The 25205-nt window shown below is 34.0% G+C and overlaps 3 protein-coding genes across 10 annotated transcripts in view; 1 reads left to right on the top strand and 2 right to left on the bottom strand.

Annotated features, from left to right (window-relative positions):
- Positions 1–1044: 1044 nt before the first annotated feature.
- Positions 1045–12310, bottom strand: LOC145739963 (uncharacterized). Its single transcript, XM_081995287.1, has 6 exons — positions 11693–12310; positions 9698–9888; positions 6971–7134; positions 6649–6907; positions 3255–3728; positions 1045–3197 (listed from the first exon to the last, which is right to left on the bottom strand). The coding sequence occupies exons 1-6, from the start codon at positions 12104–12106 to the stop codon at positions 3089–3091; spliced, it is 1611 nt and encodes a 536-aa protein (XP_081851413.1). The 5' UTR covers positions 12107–12310; the 3' UTR covers positions 1045–3088.
- An 89-nt stretch (positions 12311–12399) lies between these two features.
- LOC145739906 (toll-like receptor 2 type-2) lies at positions 12400–19120 on the top strand. The gene is made up of 2 exons (XM_081995252.1): positions 12400–12604; positions 16418–19120. Exon 2 carries the CDS (start codon positions 16454–16456, stop codon positions 19034–19036), a length of 2583 nt encoding a protein of 860 aa, XP_081851378.1. The 5' UTR covers positions 12400–12604; positions 16418–16453; the 3' UTR covers positions 19037–19120.
- LOC145739917 (calpain-9-like) overlaps positions 19121–25205 on the bottom strand; it is a 76689-nt gene continuing 70604 nt past the window's right edge. For 6 of the 8 annotated variants that reach the window (XM_081995267.1, XM_081995260.1, XM_081995285.1 and 3 more), the window contains exons 6-16: positions 23380–23520; positions 23113–23287; positions 22814–23061; positions 22578–22750; positions 22006–22211; positions 21789–21946; positions 21655–21730; positions 19930–20154; positions 19583–19778; positions 19472–19527; positions 19121–19420 (exon numbers count right to left, since the gene is read on the bottom strand). In XM_081995267.1, coding sequence (XP_081851393.1) covers positions 19394–19420; positions 19472–19527; positions 19583–19778; positions 19930–20154; positions 21655–21730; positions 21789–21946; positions 22006–22211; positions 22578–22750; positions 22814–23061; positions 23113–23287; positions 23380–23520 — 1681 coding nt within the window. In that variant the 3' untranslated portion in view covers positions 19121–19393. The remainder of the gene's footprint in view (positions 19421–19471; positions 19528–19582; positions 19779–19929; positions 20155–21654; positions 21731–21788; positions 21947–22005; positions 22212–22577; positions 22751–22813; positions 23062–23112; positions 23288–23379; positions 23521–25205) is intronic. The other 2 variants (XM_081995274.1, XM_081995262.1) reach the window with 1 other exon arrangement.

Below are 25205 nucleotides of genomic sequence, written 5' to 3'. Positions count from 1 at the left end.
TGTCTGGAAACTATGAAAACTGGCTACAATAATATTTTTTAAACTTCTTAAGTGAATTTTCCGTTTCCAAGTTGGGTTGGGTTAGTTTTGGGTCTTTGCCCGTAATAACGTGTAATAAAGTGCTTGTTCCAAATTTGATCAATATTGCTCCAACGGTCTGACAGTTATGACAAAAAACCGATTTTTTAAACAGAAATTTGAAAGATTGTATTTTCCTTCACTTTTCAGGAAAATGACATAATGAATGTCAACTTATTTTTTAATTGGCTATGGATTGGTGAATTATCTACAGGGTGGTCCATTTAAAACTGGACCACCCTGTAGATAGGATTCCAGATGATACTGTCATGGTACAAATGTAAATTTTGTGTCAAATATGACTCCTAGCTCGGAAACTTCCCCCAGTCGAGTGCGTTCCATACTGTCAATGGAGTAGGTACTGAAAGACAATAGGATTCTTAATAGCTTGAGACGCTGCACTTGCCCACGTTGAAAGTCTGTTACATAGCGACCATTCATGGAGAGTGGAAATGTTTTCCTGCAGAGAAGAAATATTTTCAACGGTGTTTATGATATTATAAATTTTAAGATGGTCTGCGTAAGCAAGCTTGTTGCAGTCAAGCTTAGTTAGGAGATCGTTAATAAACAAGTTGAATAAGAGAGGTCCTAAGTTAGATCCCCGTGGCACGCCGGAGTTAGCATTGTTAGCATAATAGCAATCGAAGTAAATCCTTCTAGATAGTTATGATTTTACAAGGTCAATTAAAAATTTAAATCGGAAAACCCAAACAGTTTATCTAATTTGTCAAGCAGAACAGAATGGACCACTGGATCAAATGCTTTCTGGAAGTCAGTGTAAATAACATCAACTGGTTTCCTATCATTTAGCGCTTGACAGACTTGCTGCGAGAAGCAGGCTAGATTTGTGGCGCATGATCTATGGGAAAAGAAGCTCTCAAGGAAGAAATCATATTAGTCATTACCAGAAAAGAATGCGTTAAAGTGCTGGCTAATTGTAAAAGGTAAATACGTAAAACACATGTGCAATTTGAACCAATTTATTAAAACTGCAACTAAAACAAACAAAAAACAAATAACTGTATTCCAATAATAAATATCTAACCAAAAACTAACTAACTAAACCAAAATATTAATACATTTATAGTAATACTTTAGTATATAGGTCTTAACTGGGTGCACCCTATTTACTTATAGTTTACCAAACTAACCGCAAATGTCCTGTTATTGCTTGGTTGCAATTCTACATCAAAACAACATTTCACCGCAGTAAACACAAGAAAACTGGAAACTAAAACAAACTACAATTCAAAATTCTGGTTTATAGAAAAATAGCCCTAAACCGAACACTAGGAACATGTTTTATACAAAAAGTCTCACTCTTGTTCATCTCTTGCGTTATCACCCGCGATTTTAGAACGATTCAAGTCACTTTACTGTAAAATAAAAGCACCAAAACCAACAAACAATCTCAAATGAAGACTGTTTATAGGAAGTGATCCAAACCTTTGGGTACTTATTTTAAAACCGCAGATTAAGGAATCAAATTAAGAGTTTTATCTTAAAAGTACTTCTTTCACTGCGGTATTACTTAAGTTGTTTTTTAATGACAATCATTTTTAAGATTGTCACTTGTTTTTATTTTGAAAAATGAGACCCCCTGGACAACGAATTAAACACTTAAAACTATAACAACCAACGGCCTTACCAAATCACGATCACACACTCAGATTAAAATGTACTTTTTTTTAAATAAAAAACGTGGTTTAAACAAATATTGACATTTTAATGTGTGTGTGATCGTGATTTGGTAATAATTGTTGTTAGGTTTTTTAGTTCTGAAGATGCCTTAGTGAGAAATGCGACAAAATTTGTATTTGTTATTTTTTTCTTTTACTTTTATACAGGGTGATTCCAAAGTTGGGGCTTTCCTTTCACTTACGAATAGGGCTTCAAAAAATAAGTTTTTTTTTCCTTTGACGGTTTTTCGAAATATGAACAATAACAAAGATACAGGGTGTAAAGGTTTTACTGAAAAAAAGCAAAATAAAAAATAACTTAAATTTAATTTTAACTAACTACAATTCCTTATCAACAGACATAAACAAAAACAAAAGATTTCAGCCGCCTTTGAACTAAGTTTTAATAATTTGACATTTTAAATTAAAACAGCATTTAATTTTAGGCACGCATTAAGATGGTTTTTATTTTTTTACTCAAAAACAGTGCGTCGTAGCAAAAAATAATAGAAGGGGTTTTATTTTTAGAATTGAACAAGGAATTCAATAATACATTTTATGTTGAAAAAAAACCAGTTGGGTAATATATTTTTTTGAAATTGTTTTAAAAAAATTATACGCCCGCCACTGGTAAACGCAAGAAAATTGTTGTTTCTTGGAAAATTTCCTTTCCACGTAGCTATTGACACCTACAAAATTTTGTTTAATTACTTCAAGTGGTTTGGCCAAAATCATTAAATTATTATTTTTTCAGTAAAACTTTGACACCCTGTATCTTCGTTATTGTTCATATTTCGAAAAAGCGTCAAAGGAAAAAAAACCTTATTTTTTGAAGCCCTATTCGCAGGTGAAAGGAAAGCACCAACTTTGGAATCACCCTGTATAAGTAAACTGTAAAATATGAATTTATAGTTTTTAACAGGGTTTATGCAAAGTTTACATGTGCAGCATTTGCGTCAATGTCAGCATAGTTTGTAATTCGTCAAAAAAAAGCAGCTTTCGGCTTGCTGCTTTTTTTTTGACTAATCACAAACTAAGCTGAGATAGACGCAAAGGCTGCACATGGACTTACGAGATTTGACAGATGTCAAATAATTTGCATACTGAAAGTTGACAATCTCTAGCAGAGAAAAAAGTCAAATTTTGGAACAAATATCTGAGAAACTTATCTCAAGAAGACAGTAAAATATTGATCCCTAAAATACGATTTTAAAATATGTACCTTGAATTCTATATCACACTTTATTAAAAATAGGAAAACAAAACTTAAACTCTATTCTCAAAGTATTTTTACCATTACGAAACAAATCACGTAAAATTCAAACAACGGATTAGAAAGGTTGAGAAGACGGACCTGCTCCTCGGAAATTCCGACCGTTATTAGCGAAATGATGATTCGGACTGGAACGATGAATACCTCTGTGATTGAACAGCGAACGCCTAGAGTGAAACCAAACCGTTGTCACTAAACGAAATGACAAATTGACAGTAACTTACCTTATAGCTTCGCCAGAACCACGCAAACATCGAGGGTCCGGTTGCTCAAATGATCCCGGTCCAATATACCGATAAAAATTTAAATGCTCGGAATGATGATTGTTTGGGGCAACGGGTACTGGACCATACACTCCGTATCCGGGCGGTGGTACCGCTGGGTTGAAATGGGGCACCTCCATAGCGGCAGGAGCCACTGGAGTGTCCTCAATAGAGGCAGTATGTTGTTGGATTTGTCTGGAGATTCTACGATGCGAGTCCATCAGTCTAGTCACTCTAGTGTTTAATGTGTTGCAATGGTTCATGGCACGTTCGTAACGTCTGTGTTGTTCGAAGCTGTTGTCTTCCAGTTTGCGCTTGCCCGAAGATTTAATCGGGCCACGTTTTGCTGCGCGTTCCTCCTCATCATCAGAGAATTCAACTTGTTCGGCCGGTTGTTCTTGATCGTTTAACCAGGACGCGTCTGTTCCCTTCATCCTACAATTAAATTTTTTCGATGTAAGCTTTATCATTTCTTTAAAATCTGCTAGGTTTTATTTTTTTTTTAGCATAGACTAACTGATAAGTAGAGTCCGGATTTCTAGAAATTTTGCTTTTTGTAAATAATAAAAGCAACCAAACTTTGACATCTAATGTGAACAATTTACGCAAAAACACGTCACTGACAGATTTTGTTCGTGTTTTTTTTTGCATTTTTCTTCTTTTTGTGCTTAATTCATTTAATTTTTTGTGCTTATTTGCTGCCATTTTTTGTATGGCTTTATTTCGTATAGGTTAATTTACAATTGTAATAGTTATATTGAGCTATTGAAGGCTTCTGAGAAACAAAAACATACCAATTATCTGTTGCAAAATGGGTAAGTATCAATTTACAAATTTAAACTGACCAAATAATTTCTAAATGCTCCGAAGTAGTCTAAAAAATTGTAAAAACATTTCAAAACACTATAGAAGCTCCAAAATGCATTGCAAAAGCTTACAAAACAGCTTAGAAGCTTCCAAAAGCTTTTCAACTTATGTATAGAAGCTCTCAAAATATTTCAAGACAGTCTAAAAGCTTCCATATGCTTCTTGAGCAGTTCAACAGCTTCGCCTAAAGAGAATCGTCTACAAGGTTTTAAATGCGTTAAAAGCAGTCTAGAACCTTCAATGCCCTTTAAACTGTTCAAACACTTTCCAAATGCTCCTAAAGTAGTCTAAGAAGGTTTTAAAACAATAGAGAAACATCAAAATGCTTCTCAAGCAGTTGAAAGCCTTCCAAAAGCTTTTAAAACAGTCTAAAAGCTTCCAAATAATCTTCAACTAGTCTAGAAGCTCTCAAAAAATTTCAAGGCAGCCTAAAAGCTCCCCTATGCTTCTAAGCAGTTTAAAAGCTTCCAAAAGTTTCTAGAACCTTCCATAAGTTTTCAAATGCTTTAAAAGCAGTCCAAAACCTTCAATGCTTTTTAAACTCTCCAGAAACCTTCCAAATGCTCCTAAGGTAATAAAAAAAGATTTCAAAACACTACAGAAACTCCAAAATGCTTCTAAAGTAGTCGAAAGCCTTCCAAAAGCTTTTAAAATAGTCTAGAAGCTCTCAAAACATTCAAGACAGTCTAAAAGTTTCAGTATGCTTTTAGAACAGTTTTAAAGCTTTCAAAAGTTTCTAGAACCGTCTACAAAGATTTCAAATGCCTTAAAAGCGGTCCAGAACCTTCAATGCTCCTCTAAAAGCTTTTCAACTTATGTATAGAAGCACTCAAAAGATTTCAAGACAGTCTAAAAGCTTCCATATGCTTCTAGAGCAGTTTAACAGCTTTGTCTAAAGAGAATCGTCTACAAGGTTTCTAGAACCTTCAATGCCCTATAAACTGTTCAAACATTTTCCAAATGCTCCTAAAGTAGTCTAAAAAGGTTTTAAGACACTACAGAAACTCCAAAATGTTTCTAAAACAGTCGGAAACCTTTCAAAACAAACTAGAAGCTTTCAAAAGCTTTTAGAACAGTCTAAAAGATTACAAATACTCTTTGACAAGTCTAGAAACTTCCAAAAAATTTTAAAACCGTCTATGAATGTCCAAATGCCTCTAAAGCATTCCAGAACCTTCAATAAGCTCTTTAAACTGTCCAAATACTCCTCAAGTAGTTTAAAAAGTTTTTAAAATACTACGGGAACTCCAAAATGCTTCCCAAGCAGTCGAAAGCCTTCCAAAACGATCTAAAAGATTCCAAATGCTCTTCAACTAGTCTAGAAGCTTCCAAAAAGTATCAAAACAGTCTAAAAGCTTCCAAAAAACTCTAGAACTGTCTAAGAATTTTCAAATGCTTTTAAAGCATTCCAGAACCTTCAATATGCTCTTTAAATTGTCCAAAAACCTTCCAAATGCTCCTTAAGTAATTGAAAAAAAATTTGAAAGTTTTCAAAACCAATCAAAATCATAAAAAGTAAAACATTTGCATCTCTGATGGAGTTTTGTTCTTTTAGTTTTGCTTTTAAGCTCTTTTTTCACGATTTTAGTGCTTTTTAATCTGGACTCTACTGATAAGACAAACATAATTTAAATAAGCAGCGAAAGATGGCACCACCAAACCCATATTAACGAAAGTTTAAAAGCACATTCAACAAATCCAATACCTAAAATAATTGTAATTTTCGCATATCAAGAAAGTTTTTTTTCTCAGTTTTTGTTGTTTTGTTACGATTGGTTCTAGGAGAATAACAACCAAACCTAACTTAAATAAACCTTTCATAAGAATTTCATGTCTTTTTTTAGCAGTATTCAGTGTGGTCCAAATTGGTGATGCATGTATTGGGATCTCGAAAACGATAAGAGCTACAGAGTCGGTTAAATGGGGAAAGGTTTAGAGAATTTTATGTGAAACTTATTTCCGTTTTCCAAATTAAATTATCTTAAGCCATCTTGAAGGCGGCCATAAGAATTTACAAAGTTATCATCCATATCTCGAAAACCAATGTGATAGATTTTTTCTAATTACGTCATCGTGTTCTACGTAAAAAAGTGCCTTAATAATGTCTTAGTTTCAAAACTCTCTTTGGCTTTGTAAAACAACAAAAATATAAAACGAACGAAATAAGTTTCACATAAAATTCTCTAAAACTTTCCCCATTGAACCGACTCTGTAGCTCTTACCGTTTTCGAGATCCCAATACATGCATCACCAATTTGGACCACACTGTATGACCCCAAACATTGCCACTTGCTCCAACAGAACCAACACAAAACACTGAAAGTGTACTTGCCCAAAACAAAAATCCCTCAACTTCCAAAAAAACAACTTAAAAGTTCAAAATTCCTCGCAACACAACAAGCAGCCAATTTCAATTAGAGATCACTTTTTCCTGAGAAGGAAAAAAAGCAGTAACTTCAGGTGCCCGACCTGAAAAAATGCCACTTACTTGAGCAGTTCTCTTACAAAGACAAACTTTGTAAGTCCCTCATTTTTCGGAGCTGCATACACCTGCATGGCGGTGACAATCCCTGCTGCTTTTACATCAGCCTCACTATTGAATCTTACACAGTAAATTGGTTCGGACACCGGCCCCAGTACATCATAAATTGGGCCTAGAGGCTTCTTTTTTTTAGTCTCTTCATCACAGATAAACAGCATTGAGTCCAAATCAAATGCGGGTGTGTTTGGAAGGGCTACTACAGTTACTGCAACAATCAAACTGTCATGTGTAACAATAAATTAATAATGCACAACGTGAAAATACGCACCACACTCAGATACTATGGCTGAAACTGATCCTATGTGCATAAATTCAGTTTCGTCGCTGATAAGCAAATGAGATATATCCGGTAAATCTAACAATTCCTCGTCGTAACCAGTCTTGGAACATTCCTTTTTTACAGCGCCTTTATTGGATGACACACTGTCACTTCTGAAAATTGTTAAAAAATCAAATCAAATATAGTGTATTATAGTTGGAATTTTACCTTTTTTAAATGACATAATTTTTTTGCATCTTTCTGTCATATAAAATAAGTAAAATGAAAAATTTTTACAAAAAAAACTGGCTGTTGATTTGGATTATTCCTGCCCTATGCTAAAATATTGGATCAAATTAGAGTATTTTAAATCTTACAGGGCCATTTTTGCTATACAAATATTATGCAATATGTTGGTTTAAATGGAACTAGACCAGTTAGTGTAAATAGCTACAAAAAACAATCTCCAACTGAAAAATCAGTAATTTTAGTAAAATGTTGACAAATACCAAATCAGCTCTATAACACGTAGTAGCCAGAAGACAAAACTAAATTTAACTAAAACGGACACAGACAAGGTAAAACAACGAATACACGATTATATTCAATCTGAGCAGCCATCATTTATATCAATAGAAAGTCTACAGAAACAACTGACTTTGGCAGTAGAAGCATACACACCACGAGTGAAAAACAACTTTTATCGACATACACTACCCAAATTTATACTAATTAAACACAAAAGAGAACTATACAGAAACTATACATTTACACAGGATGACACACTTAAACGCAAACTTAACAATCTTAACAGAAACATAAAGACCCTTATAGATCAGTACAGACAAGACAAATTGTTAGAAGCATGCCAAGAAATTGAGCAGGATAAAGGAAAATCCTACTGGCAAAAAATAAAAAAACTGTCCCAACACAAAAAGACTTGTACTATAGGAACCATAAACAAAAAAGGGAACCGAACTCTACCCGGACAAAGACAAAGCTCAAGCATTTGCTGAACACTTTCAACAAGCTTTTAAACATTCAACGCACCCTAACTTTGACGTACAACTTTAATAATTTTAAACAACTGGTACTACAACTATTTTGATGACACACCTGACAACACATATGAACTAATCACACAGACTGAATATAATGTTGCTCTTACACACATCAAGAATACAGTTCCAGGAAAAGACAACATACAAAGCAAAACCCTGAAAAACCTATCCCCAGAAACTCACACACTAATACTTAAAGAACTAAACAACTGCGTTAAAAACAACATAATCCCGGACATGTGGAAACATACATTACATACTAAGTAAAGTGTTCGAAAGCATAGTAAAAACCAGACTTGAAATACTGGTTGGACAGCACATACCAGCTTACCAATTTGGCTTTAAACCAAAACACTCGACTACACATCCACTCTTTGTTCTGACAAAAAACATACAAACTACACACTTAGACGACAAAAGGACAGCCTGTTTATTTATGGACATAAACAAAGCCTTTGACAGTGTTTGGCATGCAGGCTTATTTAACATATAAACTGCATCAACTTCAAATACCAAAATACCTCCTTTACAATATTAAAAACCTACTACAAAATAGACAACTACAAGTACGCATCAATACTGACTACTCCTATTCTTTCTCTCCCGAGCAAGGGCTTCCTCAAGGCTCACCACTTTCCCCACTTCTTTATAACATATACTGCCACGACATTTACAATCATCATTTTCAAGGCAAAAATTACATGGACAAAACATCTTACATATTACAATACGCGGACGATACTGCACTTGTCGTACATGACAAAACTACCTCAAAAGCTGCAGAAAGACTTCAGAATCTGACAAACAATACAATGACATGATTTTATAAGTGGCGACTGACACCAAATGCCACTAAAAATCAACTTATTTTGTTTAATCATAAAATCAATATAAACTCACCCACTATGACAGCTAACGGCCACATTACTGAACCCAAAAACGACATAAAATATCTGGGAGTGACTATTGACAAAAAATTAAAATTTACGAAATATTAGAACTGAAATTATCAGGACAAAACACTTTAGATCGCTAACGTACAAAGACAAAGGAAGAAGTACTAAAACAGCCACAACAATTAATAAATCCATCTGTAGATCTTTGCTACATTATGGAAATGTATTGAGGATAAACGCTACTGAGAAAACCAACCAATACATACAAACCACTGAATAAACTGCACTAAGACTAATTACAAAAATTAGACATCCCAATAACCCTTTACATAATCCATCCAAGGAACTTCTTTATGAACGCACACAAATGACAAAAATTTCAGAAAGACTGCTACAAATTCAAACTAAATGAAAAAACAACCCTAACAACTGGACTATACTTGACCCTCTTTGTCTAAGAAGACAAAGGAGACATTCCCGATTTTCCTTTCCCTCCTGCACCCTATTGGAACAACTCAGATTTTAACTGTAAATTAAATTTGTTTTTTTTTTGTAAATATTACTATTAATTTTCATTCTCTATGTAATTGTAACAGGGGCAGAAAGACCAATTGGTCGATAGCCTATTCTTTGAGAATAAAGATTGTAAACGTTGACAAATATTGTTAATTATTAAGCTGTGATTTACTTTGATTCATAGTTTTTTTTAAACTTGCTTTTCACCTACTTCACATCATTTAAAATGGGTAAAATTTTAACCACAATGTAAATCAACTCACCTTTCTTGAGCAGCTGGAGGACGAGACAGACATTCACTATCAGAATGTTCCATCACATTGTCAGATGTGTCACTATCACTTTCAGAAAATAACGTGGTCCCAGATGAATCACTGTCTGAATCACTAGAAGTATCATCCAGTGGTTCTCGAATTGGTGTTGGTGGTTTGTTTTTTTTTATTGGAATTTCTTCCTAAAAATGGTGTGTATAAAGTCATTGTTGCCTAAAAATTCATTTTTTAGATAGTGTAACTGAACACTATCCACTCAATTGAAAATAAACAAAAGAAGATTTTGAAAAAACAACCCATCAGGAACATTAAAAAACTTTTTGTATTCTGAAAATAGGCATTGGAATACTCCTAATAACACATTTGACTTTAAAACCTTTAAAAAGCCAACTTTTTGTTTCAACTAGATTTTTACTTAGTTTCTGTGTACTGTTAACTATTTTTGTTTGTAATATCTTTACTTTTGCTTGGGTACATACATATTATACAAGGTGTCCAGAAATAATGCAACCAACACTTAATGAGGTATTCTACAGCAAAAATAAGTGTGACACAAAGTCCCTAAAATATATTTTCAAAAACTCAATAATAACAGTTTGATATAAACTTGACAAACTAATTTTTGATGTAGGTAAAATTTAGTGTTGGTCACAGAAAAAAAAATTGCTATAGTTTGTATGTTAAATAATATATCATGCCAAAACCATAAAGCTGGTATGTTAAACAACAGAATCTTTGTGGTTTTGACATTGTAATGAGTAATGAAAATAGATGCTTTAAACTTGATGTCAGAATGATCAAATGACAATTGAACTAAGAAATGGTAATTTGAGTTTCAGAATCCAGGTTTAAGCTTAAAATAAGATAACTAATTTTGAAAAATTTGTTTAGTGCTCAGCAAGTATCTATTTAAAACCAGAACAATATTTTGCAATATTTGAATTATCATGGGAACAGCAAAAATCAATTTGCAAGGCCTAACTTCAGATTTTGTTTTGCATGTGAAAGTTGAAGTTATTGCTTTTTGATTTTCAATTTTAAGTATTACTCTAACAATGAAAGCTGTCATTAATTTAAAAGTCAGTGTCAAGTTAAGTTTAAAAGTTTACTGTTTTTTCCAATTGGCAATCTTAATAAGTTTATTCTGTAATACCATTTTAAAATGTTTTTATTGTTAAATTTGTGCATTTTTCGGATAATTTCTGGAGTCTCTCCTTTATGTTAATTAGTATAACAGTTGAGTGATAAGAAATATGAGTTAAGAAGTACCTAGTTCCAGAGTGTCCCAAAGTTTCTACTTTTTCAAAAACATACTTTAGTAGCAAGCAGTCAACAAAAATAAATATTTTTCCAAGGTTTGAGATCATATATTTTAAATTGTTGTTCAAATATTTATAAGAACACAAAACAATTTTCTCTACAGAAACTATACTTTCTTTCACCCTGTAAAAATTTATAATAGTTAGGACCATACCCACTGCAGCTGTGTAGTCAGTAGGTACACCTAATTTTTAAACAATTTGTTAGCATGGTAGTTACCCATAAGTGTTATGTGAGTTAAGATGGAACTTAATTAACAGCAACCTTAAAAGAAGAATTAATAAAACAAAAATTGTAGAAATTAGCAAGTGACATTTGAAACAGAATTTAAAGTTCAAAGTGGATTGAACCCAGAACTAGTATGTGACCTTTAGAATTTAGCTGAAAGATTAACTTAACCTGGAAAGTAGAAACAGTCACACATCTCACAAAACAAGAAAAATTGATTTTGGTGTGTCAACTGCAAGATACACAATTACCACCCTATCCTATCAATTGTGTTAGTTTGGCAGCTTTTATTAAAAAATGTTATAAGAAATTAATAAGAAAGTGAGGCTAACTTGTTTGACTCACCCATAAGGGCTCATCAAGATTTGCCCTATTCATAATAATATATCCACATTCCCAAACATAAAATTTTCAACAATATGTAATATTTATACATACCTCTTCGCCCTCACTGTCACTGCTGGCAGCATAAGCCATAAGATTCTTTAGGGACTCAGTTTTATTTTTGACCACCACTAGAGAGACATGTAAATTTTCAACTTCCTTCTCAATTTCAGACAGAACCAAACTCTGTGATACTTTTTCTGTAGCCATGGAATCCCCAGAGCCCAGTTTACAGTCATTAATGTTTGGGGGGCCCTGTTTGCTACCTAACACTAATTTTGCTTCTGATTGTTTAGGATTGTCAGTTTGCTGCATATTATTGGATTGTGGAATGGTCTTAAGGAGTGTAGGTTCGGTAGGTTCATCCTTTATTTTAGTCGGTTCATTGTGTTTAGGTGTAATTGTACTGGAATAGTTTGCTGAAAATCCACTTTGGTCTTGCACCTCTCCTGGTGGTTGGGCACTCATTTTCAGGGGTTTCTGCTTGTTAAATTAATGACAACGCTTCACTAACTTACGTATAGACTGAGGGTAATTACAAGCTCATTTATTTTTGGGTTTCAATGCGGAAATGCGAAAATAAACTGGAAAACCCTTAAAAGTATCTTTTTTAAGCAGGTACAACGTGCACTTGAAAAATTTAAATGCCGGCCATTTTGAAAAAAATGCGCATACAAACGAATGAAGTTTCAGCGTCAAATGTCAAACTTGTCATTGCTGTCGTTTCGTATAGTAAGGTGTTAGGCCAGCTCTTTGAGAAATTCTCTTGCTAAAATTCCCAGGTTTAGCAAGAAAAGACGGTACCAATTTGGAAGAGTGCCTAAACAAGTGCCACTAGTAGGCGCGTATCGATCAGTAGCGCGCCGTTTTTTATGTGTTAGCAAATATCCTAAAGTAAAGTCATTTAATTGGTTTTGAGTAAGGGTGAAAAGTTATTTCAACGTGAGTGGTGTTTTATAAACAAAGGTAAGTACCAAAAATTAATTTTTATATTGCTGTTCAGTAAACACAATAATGAATATTATTATAATTAGTTATTCAAACTCTTGGAAATTCCTAAATACAATGTAAGGTAGGGTCGGAGCGCGAGCGCTTTCCCTAATGACCTGACCTTATTTTCAATTTTGGTGTGTTCTTCTTGAATGCTAATCACTTCAGTAAGTATGTACCTATGTACTTAATATTTCATAACACTGCTGACCTTTATAATTATGCATTTCCAAAGAAATACTTTTTGGTTTAGTATATGATGGTCGCATAGAAACTACAATACCAGGAATTTACCTACAAAATAGCTGTTAAAATTTCACGCGCAAATTAGTTAGAAATAGAATAATTTGTTAGTCAAATTATTATAAACCGTTTAACTTTTTCCTGTTTAGCATTTTTACCAGTTTCAATACCCATCACTAGCGGTCTAATTATGTAATCGCTTTATTAAATCACGTACCGAATATTAGAAATTAGAAACTGAATTCTGAGTATTGATAGAAAGGGAAGACTGGTTGGATTAGTTTCTATCCTTGTCTGAAAGAAAGTTAGAACAAAGACGAAAGATGAACTTTGATACATTGGTAACCAGGTATTGTTTTTATTAAAACGAGTAGGACAAGTTGAGTTGTACAACTAAATTTGTACAGAGAGCGAATCAAAAACTATGATGAAATAGGTAGAGTTTTGTGATATATTTGTTCAGTCAATAGTAGCTTAATAGTAACTGGATGTTATTAGTTTTTGTTTCGGTATCAAAGAAAAAATCTTAATACTAGGTGAATTGTGTAATGAAACCTAGATTTGAGGCGCATTTGTGGTAAAAACTTTAGACCTCTAACTTGAAACGTTCCTGAGATATTGATCAAAAACTGCAAAAAACTAGAGTCAACTTTCACGCCCTCTAGCGGCTAAACGGGGCAACTTAGCCGTGCCCGCTCAATGTCACGTGATAGCCCCGTTCATTAGCTTTCTTTTGTTCTACGGTGGTTTTATACAGGGTGCAGTTGAGGTTAATTTTGAAAATAAAAAATTTTCTGAACAAAATCAGTAGCCCTTGAAAATTCTTGACAATTCCAGTTTTTAATTTTTTAAAGTCAAACGGTGCGTGGTACCAAAAAAGTGTATAGAAGGTAACAGTTGCATCCCATCGAGGTGCATTTGTGGTGAAAACTTCAGACCTCTAACCTGAAACGCAAAAACTGCAAAAAACGAGAGTCAACTTTGACGCCCTCTAGCGGCTAAACGAGACAACTTTGCCGTGCCCGCTCAACGTCACGTGATAGCCCCTTATTAGCTTTCTTTGGTTCTACGGTAGTTTTATACAGGGTGTTTCAAATAAGCGAGTTATAGACGATTTTCTGGAAAAATGCACCAAAATTTCGCTCAAATTGGGAATTTTTGCTTTCGAGGAAAGTGCTGAAAGTAAGGCTGTAGGAGCAAAAACAATTGAATATCGATACAAACATTTTACATCAAGTAGGCCTAGAATTTGACGTAGATTCCTAAAATCAAATAAAAAATTATAAGTTTGGTTTGTTGCTCAAATTTGGGACACCCTGTATACTGATGGATTATCTAGGAATAAAGTGGACGCAAATATCTATAGGATTCATATTTGTTTTTTTTTTATAAAACGAAAACAAGTTACAAGGATGTTAAAATATTCAATAAATAACCCTGTAAACTACTCTATTTTATTGTCAATAACTCGGTTATTTTAATTCGGTTCAATATACCAATTTGTAGCCCTTCAAATTCTCTTTTGGCCACTCTGTATAGCGTTTTTACCTAAAACGTCGAATAACTGAGTTATTTACTGTTAAAACTGAGTTGTTTGTTGCAAAGTTTGATTTTGACAGTTTTTACTGTGACAGCCCAGAAGGGAGAACATATAAAACATCTATTCAATTAAATCAGATTACTGTACCCTTGCATAAATTTATAAATAATATTTTTTTAAAAATTCATATTATTTTGAAAAGTGTTGAGGTTAGATATATACAACATTTTTCAGAAAGTTTCCGGTATTTTTCCGAAAAAAATTGTAAAACCTGAAAATTCAAAAATAGTTCGTTTTTTAATTAATTGTACATCAATCCAATATCAATTCAAATAAAGTTTAATGTATTTTTAATCATTTACCCCCGTTTGCACCGTCGTTTTGTAAGCCGAGCTTAATTGAAGTGTGGGTCAGACTGTGACAGTGCAGGTGAAAAAAAGTCACACTCTAAACCACACTTAACTTAAGCTATGCTTAAAGTACGACAGTGCAAATGACGGTTAGATATCTTAATTTATCTCATCAGAATGCATGATAAGTTTGTCAATAACAATGATAAGTTTGACCGTTGTTTTCCCTATCTTGGAAAATTTGTCATTTGTTTAACCAGTAGCCAACTATGTAAAAAAAGCAGACGTGACGTCATTTGTTAGAAACTTAACTTTTGCTTTTCTGTTGCCATATCCGTTAAGTGACGTCACATACGCTTCAACAAACTGACATATGTCACTAATAAAGTTTTGTAATATTGGCGTTTCAAGTTAAGATTGCAGCGCCAGTTGAACTAAAATCGGGCAACCCGTTTCTAACCTAACATTATAAATAATATGACACTGTCACTTCATATTTATAAAACCAGCGCTAAATTCCTAACCAAAATCAATGTAAACAAACGGAGAAATGACAGCTGGAATGCCCGAAACTGTTTTCAAAACTAATCACCAGAGGGAGTATCTCTTATCTTGAAACGTCAATGACGGGACCATTGATTTGCAATGATAATGTTCCTTCTGTTGAATTATTATTTTTTGACATTCATCGTGTAGAGATTGGGCTTAAAGGACTGATACTATACTTTAACTTTTTGACTTTTTTTAACTTTTACAACTTTAATATTCAAGAACAAAGAAGACGAGATAAACAGAATAATAACAAAAGAATCTCCTAACAACTAACATCTGACTGACAAACAGACAGACACAATGTTAAGTTTTACTTCTAAACTTAATTAGAGATGTGCAAACTTAAAGGGAAATGATTGCTGATTTCAACAATTCTTAATAAGTTAGGTCACCATTACCATGTATAATTACATCGGTTAAAAACTTATTTTTCAATAAGTGTCTGCTATTTAAAGTGGTTATGCAAATTTGAATTATTTTTAAAAGTGAGATTCCTAAAATTTCTAAACATGATAGAAAATAATGCTGGTTATCAACGATAATAAATGAATACTAATTGGTCATTACTCAAGTTTATAATGTTGGAAAACTATAGGTATACTGGTATGGAAATTTTAAAATTATACATAAAAAAAGTGAAAAGCAATAAAAATCAATAATGCCAACAAAGATAGTTAACTTTGTAAGTGTGAAACTGTGACGTCATTTGACAGTTGGCCACATGACCACTTTCACACATCAGAAAACAGTAAACTATTCTATAAATAGTAACTATTCAGAAACGCTCTCTCATGAGCTATAGCAACAAAAACTGCTTAGCATGTTTAATAAACCAATTTCAGATAGAATGTGTCTGAATATAAATTTTTAATATAAAAAGTTTTACCAAATATACCAAAATATTTACTCGATTACTAAAAAAAAATGCTACACCAATTTATTGTTCATAACTACTAATAACTGTAAAAAACTAGAGACTAGAACTTTTTACGTATTAATTCCCAAAAAGGCCGTACTTAATTTACTGACTAAATGAACAACTTTTTTTTTGGTAATACAAATTTAAAACCAACTAATTTATTAACATAATTTTTTGTGTTGCAGGTTGATTCAACGCGATGCCCTTCACACCTATAAAGAATGTACTACTCCACTTACCTATCATTGTTATTTATTCTGATTCGGACCAATGACGGCCGCAGATCAGACGATGATGAGGGTGGTTTCAACCCTTTGACAGTACCAAAACCTAAAGAATTGAATTTCGACAAAAACACCCTAGGTGATTTACTAGGGACTGACAGAAACGGATGTTTTTGCCGTTCTAAAACTGACGAGTTTATATTGTGCTATGGACGTGATGGTTGTACAGCGATGCCCGAATACATTCTTACTAATGTGACCACATTGAAAATAGCCAACACCTACATCGAAGCTTTTAAACCTGGAGATTTCAAAAATTTCGTTTTTATTGTAGATCTCCAAGTGGAGGGCAACTTCGTGTTAACAAAAATCGTAAACGCGACTTTTCAGGAACTAAACAACTTAGTGAGTTTGTCCCTTTCCTTTAATGATAAACTGAAATATTTGGAACCTGGAGCATTCTCAGGGTTGATTAACTTAAAAGAGCTGTTTTTGCGAAAAAATGGTTTTACCAACCTACCGGATATTAACTACAGTTTGAGACCTCCAATTCTCCCTAGCCTGGAGACTTTAGTTTTGGATGAAAATAGATTTGGTGCCATTGGAGAGAACGACTTTCAAGCTTTAATCAATAGTAAGTTGCAAGTTTTGAGTTTGACTTTGTGCACTATATACCACATAAACCCCAAAGGACTAGATCCCTTAAAAAAATTAGAGCAACTTCACATTGGTGAAAACAACATTGAATTGAATGATCTCACAAATATGCTTAGTAGCATGATTGCTAGTGGTATTGATTTGAAAGCTTTAAATCTGTTTGACATGGGATTTATAAAAGCACCACCACGAGAGTTAATGCGAGTTATTGCTAAGACTAACGTATCACGTTTGAATTTGTCTAAAAACCAGTTTGAAACTATCGACTTGGAGAGTTTTCCTCATCTAATGCCCAACTTGTTGTCGCTAGAATTGAAAGAAGTGTTAGCTCTTGAAGTGGTTGATGGAGCTTTTTCGAGTCTTAGCAACCTGCAAGCGCTGTTTTTGAGCGGTAACAAACTCACTCAGATTCCTAAGGCAGTTCTGAATTTAGGAAATTTGAGGTTTCTGGATCTGCAAAACAATTCACCTCCAGGAGAGTCCCATCACATACACTTTTCTTTGAGAAAAGTGGATTTTTCCAACATGACCAGTCTAGAGTATCTGAACTTAGGGTTTAACAGTCTGGCCCATTTGTTTAATGACTCTTTTCTAGACCTACCGAACTTGAAAGTGTTGAAATTAAACAATTGTTCTATATATCACATCAAAGAAGCTACTTTCAATATGGTCACCAAACTGAGAGTGCTGGATTTGCAAAACAACTTAATGGTTCATGATTCAATTCCTGATGTGTTTTCTGAATTGATCAATTTGGAAACTTTACTGCTAGGAGGGTGTAATTTGCCTTATGTAGTTTCCAAAAATGGAACAAACCCTTTTAGGACGTTAATCAATTTGAGGTATTTGAGTTTGGAGAGAAACATGCTCAAAATGCTATCACCTGGCGACTTTGCACCACTGAAGAGTTTGCAGTTCTTGGACTTGTCTTACAATGTCATCAGTTCATGGGAAGAAAGGATGTTTAGCGAAAATGTAAATTTGACCAGATTACTTATAACTAAAAATAAACTAGGGGATATTACATTGTCAATGTTTGAGGATATTGCGCAAATTGGGTCTGTTAACTTTGACCAGAATGTGATTAACTGCAAGTGCGGAACCACACTATCATATTTTCAAAAATGGCAAAAGTTTTCCACCAGTTCCTATCAAAACAGATCAGTTTTGGATCCACAAATCTTGTGTGGTTACCCTGAAACCTTTAATAACGTGACCGTAAAAGATTTTTTGACTGACGAAGCTTATGAAGCAGAGGCGTGCAGATATCGGAGAACCAGATTGTTGCTTCTAGTGCCCTTCACCTGTACTACCATTTTTTTTACCGTGTTTTGTTTGTTGGCCTTTTGGTATCGATGGCATATAAAATACTGGATTTTCTTGGCTAAGCTGTACCTAAGTCGAAAAGGCAGAATTCGGTCTGATAATCGCCACAAAAAGTGCTACGACAACTACGAGTATGACGCATTCGTATCTTACAGCAACGAAGATCGGGATTTTGTGCTCAAGTTGATTACAATGCTAGAATCCTACCAGCCATTTTATAAACTATGCGTGTACGAGCGGGATTTTCAAATAGGTACGATAATTTCGGAAAGTGTTTTAGAAAGCGTGGCAAAGAGTCGGAAAACCTTATTAGTGATTAGCAATAACTACGCCAAGTCTCAGTGGTGCAGATGGGAAAGTCAAATTTGTGAACATCACAGACTGTTCTTTGAAGATGAGCACGGCGAGTACGTGGACGACTCGTTAGTGCTGGTGAAGATCAGTCAAGTTAGTGAAACTTACTTGACTCCCACTTTAAAGTATTTATTAAAAACTCGCATCTATTTGGATTGGATGAGTGATGGTAATAAGGAAGAGGCATTTTGGACTAAATTACGAGACACTTTAGGATCTCCAATTCGTTCAATACAAGTGTGATTAAGTGTTAGTTTTTGTGATATTATATTTAAGATTTTTCTTGTGATTGTATTGCTGTGCTTTTTGTTTAATAAAAAAAACAAATTTATTATGATTATTATTTTTAGTACAATCTTTTATGAAATATATTAGATATTAATCTTAGTACATACACTTTCTTTTTTACATCCAAGGTACTCAAGTTAATTGCACGTTTCCATATAAATAAATTATTGCTTCTAATAGATTTACATATTATACACCCGATCACAGGACATTTTGATGGTTTTCTGACTGAAAATTGTAATCTACTAAACATCCTGTATGTAACGTTGAATAAATATACTTCTTTGGCATTAAGTGAAAAAAGACATCTCTTCACGAATATATGGTCATTAGAATCATCTGAAATGATACCAATTATCGACATGTTTATAAACTGACAAGTGGTTTTACCTCTTCCAGAGATATAGGATTGCTTTTCATTTTAGTATCCAAGTTGTGGTATCTTTCTAAAGACAAAAATGTGAACATTTTATACGGTGTGACACAAAAAGACAGACTCACCGTGAGCTAAGTAGAGCCGAATTAGCGCCATGATGTAGCTCTCGGTAGTGACGATGCGGTTCTTGGAGAATCGCAGCACCAGACATTCCAGCACTTTGTTGCTGACTGTGCAACCGGCTTCCCATAGTAATGCCCTCAAGTTGTAGCTGGACGTTTTCCCGCTGTTGTGGCTTCGTTCAAATTTCTGGAAAGCTAGCTAAAATTCGGTATTAATAGCCAGAAAATATTATAGTTATTTTTTGTGTTTGTTTGCATAATTTAAGTATTGACTGGCAAATTTTAAATCAATAACATAATTACCATTAATTTCACTGTAATTAATTTAATAACATATTAAATGAACTTACCCTCCAAAACTGAAGTAAATGTATCAGCGCGGGAATATCGATCACGTTAATCCGACCGCTTATATTGTAATCCTTTAACATTATCAGACTTTTGCAGAGTTCCAAGCTGGGTTTATCGCAGAGGTACGACTTCCAGTTGGCTTTCAGAATTTTTTGCAGTTGACTAGCATCGACTTCTGGCGGGTATTTGAGCAACAATTTCGGTAGTATTGACTTTCCTTCTTTCTGAAAAGGTACGTGATAATTAAATGTGAAATATTGTTCTACATCAAGAAAGTACCGATATTTGTGACTTTTTGTATCATTATAGTAGGAGACAAATAATATGTATAACAAAGGATCTTAAATTAGGTGAAATAACCGCTTTGAACCTTTCGAAAAGTGGAAAAATGGCATTTTTTGTGAAAATTTTAAATTTTTTTTTGATCGAAAAGGATTCCAATACACATGCATATTTATACCAAAAAACCTTAAATTAGACGAAATAAGCGAAAAAAAAAGCATTTTAAAATTCAAAAAATTGAAAGAATGGGGGGGTAGGGGGTGTTTCTTTTTAAATCCTTTTTAAGATTCAATATCTCGGTAACGTGAGGAGCTAGATAGACGAGTTTTGGCTCATTTTGTAGTATTTTTTATCCTTTTTCTCTGGGCAGGTTAGCGAAATTGATTGGAATTGAAATAAAAAAATTACAAGCTTTCAAAAATTGGAAAAATGGTATTTTCTGTCAAATTTTTCAATTTTTTTTTTTTGCTTCAAAATGTTTCCATTGCACAGCAAACGGCATATTTATACCAAAGAACCTGAAATTAGCCGAAATAAGCGCAAAAAAAGCACTTTAAAATTTTTTATTTTTCGAAAAATTGAAAGCTAGGGAGGGGTCTGCTTTAACTACTTTTTGAGATACAGTATCTCGATAACATGAAAAGCTAGAGAGGCGAGTGTTGGGTCATTTGTAGTATTTTTTATTCTTTTTCCAATGGCAATTTAGCGAAATTGATTGGAGTTCAAATAAAAAAAATACAACCTTTCAAAAATAGAAAAAATTTCATTTTTGATCAAAAGTGCAATTTTAGCAAATTTTTATTTTGCTCCATAAGGGTTCTAATGCACAGCAAAGGATATATTTATAACAAAGGACCTTAAATTAGGTTAATTAAGCACAAAAAAAACTACTTTAACATTTTTCATTTTTCAAAAAAATTTAAAGAATTGGGTCTTTTTAAAGTACTTTTTAAGATTCAATATCTCGCTAACGTGAGGAGCTAGAGAGGCGAGTTTTGGCTCATTTTATAGTATTTTTATCCTTTTTTAATGGCAATTTAGCGAAATTGATTGGAATTCAAATAAAAAAGTTACAACTTTTCAAAATTACAAAAAATGAAATTTTCGGGCAAAAGTGCAATTTTGACAAATTTTTATTTTGTCCCAGAAGGGTTTCAATGCACAGCAAGCACACACATATTTATACCAAAATACTTCAAATTAGGTGGATTAAGCACTTTAAACTTTTCAAAAATTGGAAAAATTCTATTTTCTTTTTTACATTATAAGAGATGTCTACAGGAAAAATGTTCAAAAAATCTTCTGTATAAGGTGTCCCTAATTCGTATATTCGTATAAAAGCATGAGAATCTACAAGAATATCCTGAAACATCAGTTTGGTTAACCGGTTGAAGAATCAAGTAGTTTATAATAAAGAAAATCTTCATTATCATTATACTCACATGAAGGGTAGACGACGGATCTTCCTTCACCTCAAATGCGATGTTCTTAATCAGCATGTTATCTTCGTTAACCTCCCTAAAATGAAATTACAGTTAAATGCACGAATATATTTGCTATTTTTTCTAACCCTTACCAAATATTACTTTGTTCATCGGTCAATATCCTGAGCAAAAATTTACCGTCTAAATTAGGCACATTAGTTTGAGGAACGACAATGTAGTCACCGGGTGGCAATGTAAAAAACGTCACCACCTCTCTCGCTATTGAGTGATTGGTCACGTCCAGCGGTTTCTAGACAGTACGTCTTTCAATTTTAAAGTTTTAAACGAAAAAAATTAGACGATGCAAACCTGGTCAGCTACAAAATTAGGAGTCAGTCTTGGCAAGCTTGGAGGAACTTCATACACAGCAAATCCGATTGCAAAAAGCGGTTTTCGCTTTTTCACATCGGCAACGTTAGTTTCGTACGATTGAGTCACCGAAACGACCACGTGACACTTGTTGCTGGTCGCTCTAGGGATTTGCACGTGAAACTGGGGATTCATTGAGGTGGTTTCTAGAAATAAAATGTAAATTAAGGTATAAGGGTAAGGTGGCCATAGTAACGTTATAAATATAAAGGCTATAAAAACATAAAATTTGTTCGAAAGCTATTTTGATAAAGTCTACCGCCAGAGAGTGCTGCTTTATTTAAGAGTGTTTCAAAATTGCCTGACTTGTTGGAAAGGCATTCTGTTCATTATATTTTTGAAACCTACATGAAATTTTAAGCCATATTATTCATATCAACTATTTAACACTCTCTCGCGGCAAAATGATTGGAATAGCTTTGTCCAATCTGTCAGAACGTGACTTCAAAACAGTTCCATTGACACGTAGATCTATATTTATAATGTTTGCTATGAAGGTGGCTTCAAAGTACCAATGTAGGTAGGGCCACCACCGGCGTTGTAGCCCGTCCTCCATCTTCTTCTAGCTAGAACAGCTCTCCATGGTTGTTTAGAGTGCAACGCATTCTCCATCATCCAGTCATCTGGACCGATATGCACTAAATCTAGTTGAGTGAAATGTCTGGCGAAATCTTCAAACGACATCCTAAATATGTGAGAATCACATAAAATAAATACTGAATAACTATTTATTAAGAGGTTTAATTACCAAAATTCTCCATCATTCACCACTCGAACACTTAACAATTCTTTATCTCTAGCAGACAATCCGTCCCATTCCCACGATCGTTCGCTCCAGGCCCCCGTCCACTCACCCCTAGCCCAAGGGTTGCGCAGCCGTACTAAGGGCGTCTCCCCTGACGCGCCCCTGACTCGCGCCAAGCCGGTAACCGAGTATGAGTGTTGCGTGATAAGACCATTTCTCAGCCTTAATTGTCGCTTACTGTCTTTATCCTTCTTATTCAAACAGTTATTAAGTGAAACAAACTAAAGAGAGACCGTAAATACCTGAGTAATGGTAGCTATAAGAAGACTAGATCTAGGAACTGCAGAGTTCAAAACTTGAAAGGTAAGAAACCGGTCCTGGTGGCTCAAACCGAAACTTTGTACAATGCCACCGGTCAGGTCTTGAAGAGCTTTGGTTGTTGATCCGAAGGAAAGGGTCTCATACGAGCCGTAAAATCTACACAAAAGTTATTGATAAATCACCAATTCTGATGATGAGAACACTTAAGATTAATTATTATCTTATATATCTCCTTGTTATTGACTTACTTGGCATACGCTTTTTCCAATAATGCGGCCCAAAATTCGGTAGAATCGGAACAGTGCAAGTGCACCAGCCGCCCTTTATGGGTAGGTAACCGGTCGTCTACCACAATTTCTCTCCATTCACCAAAATGCCAAAATCTAAACCTGAAATAAATATTAAATACACGTTATGGCTGTTTATTAATTTAGTTATAGATACAAATAAACAAACTTTGCATATACAGGGTGTAACTAAATATCCCACTACCCTAACTTCGGAAACAGAAAGAGATAGTTAAATTCGGAAAAAAGAACTGTCTTCGGAACTTTTCCACATGCTGATTACAGAGTGTTGAAAAATATGTTGTTCTTTTTCTAGACTTCCATAAAACCATTAATAAAGCAAACTACATTGCTTCGAACAAACTATAACATCATTAGTGTAACGTCACCAAAATATTCTTAACCTTTGGCAATATTGTTTCTGATCAATTTGTGAGTGCAGCAGAGACAATAAACAAACAAAGACCAACATGGTTTTAGAAAAAAACGAAAAAAAGAATAAACTATTGAGCATAACCATTTACCAAATTAACCTAACTTTGAGTACTTTGACAGTTTTGACACCCTGTCCTGTAACTCCGGTTTTTCTTACCAAAAGTGTAATTAGAATTATTTTAAAATTTAAAAATTGACCAATTTTTTCCAAAAATTAAATTCAAACAATCTGCATGCTGTGACTTACTTATACAGGGTGTCCCTGAAAGGTCTTTACAACGCGATTTAGCCATATTTGTCTTAATCCAAAAGTTATACTACATATTTCTCTGACAATAGTTGGAGATTCTGTTTACAAATTCACCTCGTCAAATATTTTAAGTTGACGGATGTATACACATTTTAGAATGCAATTAATAACAAATTTTATTTTGGTAAACATCTAGTAAACTTCTCAATTTTACTCAAAAAGTCCTCGTTAAATTAATACAATTTATGTCAGTTATTTTTCGTCAGTATTGAAGACGCATTTCGGCATTTAGTCCGTAATCAGAAAAAAAAAATGATAGTTCCATCGCAACAAAATAGGAAGAAAAAATGGATCTAGTTTGATATTACGAAGTCAGAAAACGAGTCCGTCGAATGCAGCTCTGTAACGCATCGCATTATCTTCCGAGAAGCGCCGACGTAAGAAAAGGATCATAAAGAACTTTTTTTTCGCATCGGGAATGCAAGAAATTATCTAGATGGTTGCCCGACTTAATTTGTTTAACAAGATCACAAATTGCCAGCGAGATCGTCGATATTGTCAACCATCTAAGGTCGTCGAGGCTTCCATTCATTCAAACAAATCTCTAATATCTTCATGGGACAAACTCTCACTGTTTAGACGTAGGTCACGATCGTTGTTTGGTTCAGTCAAAAATCGTGCAACATTGATCTCTGCAATAGTTATGCCACTGACTTCTCTCTACAACATTTATCTAGTTGATGTATCGACTTGTTTAGGATTTGTATGCTTTACACACACACACTGCACACCATTTAATTTCTTTGTTTCGCAAGTGTAGAAACGTTGGATGACTTCGGTTTTCGCTCAGCCACGATAATAATTGTTTTAGATTTGTGTTTGATCGGACCAGCGAAATCTCCGATAATGCTCCCATTGTTTTCACTTCTTCACTGAAATATAATACCCGCCAATAATAGTGGAATTTCTACACTATTGTTTCCTGAATTCGCACTAACTCAGTTATTAATGGTGACTGATGCCGATAAATAACGTCTTTTTTTAAAGCCGTTGGAAATTGCATCATTTTATCTCTTTTGTGGAATATTGTTAAGTCATGTTA

Source organism: Ips typographus, linkage group LG1, assembly GCF_016097725.1.
Source record: "Ips typographus isolate SLU linkage group LG1, UJ_Ityp_2.0, whole genome shotgun sequence".
NCBI classification, from domain to species: Eukaryota; Metazoa; Arthropoda; class Insecta; order Coleoptera; family Curculionidae; genus Ips; species Ips typographus.
This window is presented reverse-complemented; position numbering and strand designations above follow the sequence as displayed.

What these genes read in the sequence shown, in the direction of transcription:
- LOC145739963 (XM_081995287.1), bottom strand. Translation starts at nt 12,106, where the DNA reads ATGAGTGCCCAACCACCAGGAGAGGTGCAAGACCAAAGTGGATTTTCA. An exon ending in TTTGTAAGAGAACTGCTCAA is followed by an intron (nt 3,729 to 6,648) that starts GTAAGTGGCATT and finishes ATTTAATTGTAG; the next exon opens with GATGAAGGGAACAGACGCGT. An exon ending in GGTTCTGGCGAAGCTATAAG is followed by an intron (nt 3,198 to 3,254) that starts GTAAGTTACTGT and finishes GTTTCACTCTAG; the next exon opens with GCGTTCGCTGTTCAATCACA.
- LOC145739906 (XM_081995252.1), top strand. Translation starts at nt 16,454, where the DNA reads ATGTACTACTCCACTTACCTATCATTGTTATTTATTCTGATTCGGACC.